Source organism: Perca fluviatilis, chromosome 19 (assembly GCF_010015445.1).
Source record: "Perca fluviatilis chromosome 19, GENO_Pfluv_1.0, whole genome shotgun sequence".
In the NCBI taxonomy this organism is placed as follows: domain Eukaryota; kingdom Metazoa; phylum Chordata; class Actinopteri; order Perciformes; family Percidae; genus Perca; species Perca fluviatilis.
In genome coordinates, this window is record NC_053130.1 from 35,200,355 (window position 1) to 35,206,728 (window position 6,374).

Below are 6,374 nucleotides of genomic sequence, written 5' to 3' on the forward strand. Positions count from 1 at the left end.
TTCCCTGTGTTCTTTTCCTAAACCCAACCTTTATTTTTATTTTATTTTTTTTAGGTTGGACAGGTTTGGGAGGAGAGAGGGAGGAGTTTTATTTTTATTTAATTTCTGTCAGTTTAAAATATTCTAAATAAATAACATAATGTTCTAAGTAAATAGGATAAATAGGTTTGGAATTATTTTTTCAACTGAAATATTTTTCGGGAACCAAATTTGAGGTACCGGTATCTGTACTGATATTGGTTCAGATGCAAAAGGTACCCAACCCTATATGGCATAGATTCTGCATAGATCTTACATACTAGGCTACTAGAAATCAGCCTTTAGATCACCATGGACACACACTTTTTGGTGCTTTTTCAACAACTGTAGCTATTAATCACACACAAAAAATGCATCTTTCTTTCCATGAGGCCAGAAACTGCTGGTTTTCTGATCTCTACACCACTGCAGGCTGCAGCGCTCATGTGACACGGTCACATGAGCGATCATCCCATCTGTCACCAGGCTGTTCTAAAGCCACTGTCATTTCTTATAGCGCCATACAGTAACAGTACGGCAGTAAAGGCGCACTAAAGGCAGTAGAGATTGCATTAAACTATCCAATCTCAACTCAACACATTAAATAAAAACACACTGCACGGTGTCTCATTCATTCGGGGGGGCGGCTACCGTCAGTCAGCTGACTGTCTGCAGTGTTGGCTAATCCACTAAGCTAGTAACATTTAGCTAGCTGTGTCGGATGGTACTACGCAGTCATCACAACAGGGACAATGTTGACTTTGTCCCTATATGAAATTAACACACGACTTTTAGTTATACTAATGAATAAAGTTAAAGTTACGTATAGCTGAAATGCTAAACGACGACTCTGAGCCGGACTAGCCACTGTAGCTAGCTTAACGTTAGCTGGTTTGCTATTTGACACGAATGGGTACGTGTAGCTAGACTTAAATCGAACATGTCAACCATGGTCGGATGGTGGTTACGATACTAAATTGTAACCTTAATCCGCATTTAATTGACAGCGTAAAAAGAGCTAGCTTGTTCATAATCGTGATTCACAATTTGTAGCTTCATAGCTTTAGCTAGCCACAACATCCCCTCGTATGCTGCATTTCTTGTCACTGGGAATACACACTCTTCTATAAAAAACAAAACAATGACTGAGGACTTGAACCGTGTTACACTTAGCACTAATTTTGCATACGTTTACCATACAACAGTCCCAGTACTGGAATTTAACGTTGAGTATTTATGGAAATAAAATATTCCTTAACTTCTTAACTTCCCTGATCCAGGACCATAATACTATATAAAAATATATACATATATATATATATTTTAATACAATTCGCTAATGTCCTGGATCCAAGATCAACGTTTCCCAACTGAAACGTAACAAGTATGGTGTTTTGTAGGTGCAAATTACTAATAAAATCTTGAGATAACGTGACAATTCTAACAAGTGTCGTATTCCTCACCGTTCCCTTGTCAATGAATGCAGCACAACAACCTTGTTAGCCACTAACCCTAGCTGCAGCTACCCTCAGCAGCCTGCTAACGTTACATACTTAGCCTCGGTTGGGAGATGTAATTTCTGGTCACAGCCTGTGTGTGTGTCCTCGCAGCTGCTGCCAAGCCGTTGACGTCCATCGCCCTGTTTGCCACCAATGTTGCCATCGTCGGATAAAGAACAGTAAACCTGGGACAGCTAACGTTGGTCGATGTGCTTTTCTAGCTGGTGCTGATAAATGACAGCAGAGCCCTAGTCATATGACACTGAGGAACCGGATGTTTGATGAAGAGCCCGGCGGACGGGCGCGCATATGTTGTGTACGCGCATGAGCAAATATGTGTGCTTTTAGCATTAACGTTACTACTACTTTTTAACTATAACACTTTGCCAAAGCATAATGTGTAACTACAACATTGAACAATATAAAAATAAGCACCTGCATATAGGTAGTGTGCAGTTATTAGATCTTCGAATGAAAAGCAAATTGTGATTCTCAAGAGGTTGATTTTTGGGGAAATATGATCAATTATTATTTTGTTTACGTGATTTGCTTGCTGCATTTGAGAGCCATATAGGCCTATGCCTTTTTTTCACGTTTTGTCAACATCACAGCCTGTTTTCTTCTGTAATTAATTTGCCAGTTGGTGCAGAATAAAAAATAAAGTGAATTGGAAGATATCCTTAATGTGATCTAATGCCTGTTACTATATGTTCCTTCAAACTGTCACTGTAACTAATATTACTGCAAAAGTCGCATCTAACATGTAATGGAAAAACAAAGAAACTATTTCTACTTATTTATTATTCAATTTCTGCATTTAACCCATCCTAGGGAGCAGCCACACAGCCCCCAGCTGCTCCAGCTTGGGGTTCAGTGTCTTCCTCAAGGTAGTCTATATCGCTGACGTTTCATTTACGGGATTGTTCAGGTACCGCCACGTTATTATGGAACCCACGCGACTTCTAGGCAGGACCCGCCCTTCAATAGCATTCACACACTACTATTGGCCAGGCGTCCATGCTTACGCAAGGTAACGTAACCCGATTTGTTCAGGTCCTATCCAAGCCCCCAGGAGGAGCGCTAAGTCTAAATGCCAACATGGGCTTAGCGGATAACGGTGGTACTGCACCCCATGGCCCAGAAAGACTTTTCACATAGACATTACATGGCGAAAGAAACGTCTATATTTCAGCGGATAATTAGTTTCGGGGTATATCAACCTACCAGCCCGAACACTGAAAGGGTCCTTTGTTTAAAAGCGTTACCGTTTTTAACATTTTTAACATTCACTAGAAGCGAATACAGAATTATTAAATTTGAAATGATGAACGGCCATAATGGACGCGAGCAGACCCAGGGGGACCGACTCCGCTCTCATACTGTTCTCCGAGCCTCATGTAGCTAGCTGTAATAATGGATATAGCTAATGGTTGTAATTCACCATGTGTTCTATTAATACGTCCATGGTATTATCTTATGAAGTTATGATACACCCGAGGGATGTATGTATGTTGTAAAGCCTGTTACGTGGATGTAACGTCATTAGCGTTTCCCAAACTGGCGGGGCTATCGGCTAGCTAGCTAGTTGCTAACATCAGGGTTAGCTAGCGTGGCTGTATTAAGATCATGCCTACATAACGTTACTACAGACATAGTGATTACATGGCCTTGGTTCTCTCTTATGATGGCTGTATGCTGTAAAGCTTGTAACGTGGATGAGAGATGAAGCCATGGATGAGCTCTGTTCACGAAACTGCAGGCTAACTGCTACCGCTAGCTAGTAGCACGACATAATGATTAAATCTCCTTGGTTGTCTAGCTAAATACATCAATCGTTTATTTAGTTAAGCATGTAAACGATCGGGAACAACGAAAACACAATGTTTAACGTTAGTGAATATTTTAGACAATGAAAACGGCGAGTTCATGAGTTCGCCACTTGTAAGAGCCACGAGAGATAAGCTCATGAACGAGCATGTTGCTACCGGTTGCTACGACAACACAAACAAATTGTTGCTAGTGCGCGTGTCCACCGTGACGTCATGGGCCAAGAATGCGGAAAAGCCGAGCTCCATGTTGTCTTAATGCGCTTTTGAGCACTCTCATTGGAACGTACGGGGCTTCCCGCCGAACACTGTATCCAGTTCTCTTAATATATCCATGGTCCTATCCCCTGACCAAACCGGCTATCCTAACCTTAACCATTTGAGGTCAATGCCTAACCCCAACCAATCGAGCTGCTTCGTAGGGCGGGACTTGCCTAGAAGTTACGTGGGATCATAATAACGCGGTGCCACCGGAAATTCCGCCAGATGGCCCTCATTTTTGGCCGGATGTCCGTCCCCTTCCTCTTACTTTGTGTTACTCTGGATTTCCACTGAATGCAGAACGGCTGCGGACTGGCTCCGCTGCGTGTCTGCTGCGTGCTCCGCCGTCCGTCAATACCCACCAGGTCCGGATTTGTTGTGGCACGGCTGTGGCCGTGACAGACAGCTGTAGTCATGAGGACCCACTAGATCTCGCAAATTCACGTGGGAATAGAACCACAAAACCAACACCAGTTAGTTTCCATCCAGAGGAGTAGAGGGGAAACAGCTCTGTGCTGTGTTTTCAAGGTGTAGTTCAGGAAAACATCATCCGCCGTGAGCACGGTGTGTTTTATTTTGAAAATTAACCGGATGTTTTATTTTGCTTCTGTGCTCGACTTCCTGTCCCGCACTATCTGCTGTGTGCTGAATTGGTGCGGAGCTCTCCGGCGTCCGTCAAAAATAGAAGCTCTGCGTATCTGCTGCGGAGGGCTGCGGCCTGACGGAACTGGGACAGAGTCGGGACGCAGGCGTTCTGCAGTCAGTGGAAATACACACACTGACTTTAATGGAAACCTGATGACTCCGCCGCCGTTCTGGAGCAGATCCGCAGCCGTTACACAGCTGGTGGAAATTGGGGGTTGGCGTTCTAACCTCCGGTGGATTTGTGAGGACTATGGTTAACTGCTCCTCAGATCTCTGCAGGGTAAATCCAGACAGCTAGCTAGACTATCTGTCCAATCTGAGTTTTCTGTTGCGCGACTTAAACTACTTTTGATTGTACACATGTTCCCGAGGCTGTTTTGCAGAGGCACCGTGGCTCTGTCCGGCACTTAGCACCGCCCAAGACGATTGTGATTGGTTTAAAGAAATGCCAAAAAACCAGAGCATGTTTTTCTCCCATCCAGGAATGCTGTGTGGACCAGCCAGACCTTCCTCCGCGGCACTGTGAAGGAAGGTCTGGCAATGCGAGACTATCCTTAAGAACACTTGATCAAACTGCCAATCTTGTGGTTGAAGGACTACCTGCTCTCACTCTGAGCCACAGCCACCCTGAACTGAGATGCAGCTCAGCACTGTGTCAAGTTTTTCTAGTCACAAATATGTACAGTAAAAAACAGTTAATTCATTCATTTAAATAAATTGTATAGTATTAGAACATTATGATGAAAGTATATGATTGCCATTCCCATGCTGTCTCATAAGGTGATTTGGTGCTAAATGTAACCATTTTTTTTTACAACTTGAGAATTGATTGAAATTGTCAAACATCCCTCCTCAATACCACATTAAGACAGCATCAGGTGCTGGTTGTAGGAGGGTGGAGCCTGTTTTCAATGTTCTGACAGTGGTCAGTGAAGATAAACTGATACCTGCTGGTGGCGAGCCCACCAAGCGTCCAATGCTGGGAAGTGGGGAGATCCCTGCCGTCGAAAAACGCCACTGTGGACACGTATTGTTAGCGATCAGCTAAACACTGAGTAAGTGTGCATTAACTGTAAGCTGCATCAACAACATATTAAATTGAGAGATCAGGGAGTCTTATCACTACAATATGACAAAGTATTCTAAAAAGTGGGAAACGAGAAATAAATAGCTGGTTCTCTTTGCACTTGAGGTAAATCCCGGCCCCAGCTACTATTCAAGAATTTACAGTAATTTTATTGTTAATAAGATATTTAAAATCTGACTGAAATGCTGGGTGATTTGTAACTCTAAGAACTGGATAGCAAAGCTCTGTCTTATGTATATGTGTTCTCTATGTTTCTCTCTCTATCACTCACACACACACACACACACATATTCACCAACACAACGTCGTGGGGAGTGCACTGTAGAGTGACAGGTAAAATGACATGATTGCACACATTTTCCCCTTAAAAACTCTTAGTTTGCTGTTTTTTTCATTTTTTGAAGCTCTGATCCATTCTCATTTGACGCAGCATGCTCTGCACAATAGCTTGTAAGCGACTGTTTGAAGATGATTTTGAACCATGCCCCCTGCACAACCAACACACTGGCAGTCACACATCACATACAGACACGCACCGCTCTCTGATGCTGGAAAAGCACTACAGACTCAAGTGGTAAGCACTGCCATGGTGAGGCTGACGGCAACCCCTAGAGAGCTCATCCAAACGTTTCAGGCCGCATGCAAAAAATAGCAAATTAATGCAAGTGAAGGGCTTCTGCCTACAGGAGCAGTGCCCTCATTTTTCGAAATACCATTTTTTTCCTGAGTCTTTTATGATGAGTTCAAAGGGATATGATTTCCCTCAAACTCCTCAGATACAGCCATCTAGGCAAATAGGTATCATAATATTCATGCATTCATTTTCTATGTCAGCTGCTGTTGTTGTTAAAGGGCTCACGCAGTGTCCTGATGTATAAACTGTATGTTAAATTCAGCCCAGTTCCCCTAGGATCTATAGTACATTCATACTGAGTGATTCCACAGCATACAATACATGTCCAGGTAATGTGTCCTTTTAACAAATCTGAAAGTAAGGGTGTGTAGTACTTCTGACCTTCATGCAGGAGACTGGAGATC

The 6,374-nt window shown here is 43.1% G+C and overlaps 1 protein-coding gene across 1 annotated transcript in view; it reads right to left on the bottom strand.

The window, feature by feature from the left end:
* Positions 1–1,796, bottom strand: part of atp6v1ba (ATPase, H+ transporting, lysosomal, V1 subunit B, member a) — a 53,107-nt gene extending 51,311 nt beyond the window's left edge. Inside the window, exon 1 of the mRNA XM_039783937.1 lies at positions 1,572–1,796. Within this exon, the coding sequence (XP_039639871.1) occupies positions 1,572–1,680 (109 nt within the window). The 5' untranslated portion in view covers positions 1,681–1,796. The remainder of the gene's footprint in view (positions 1–1,571) is intronic.
* Positions 1,797–6,374: the final 4,578 nt, after the last annotated feature.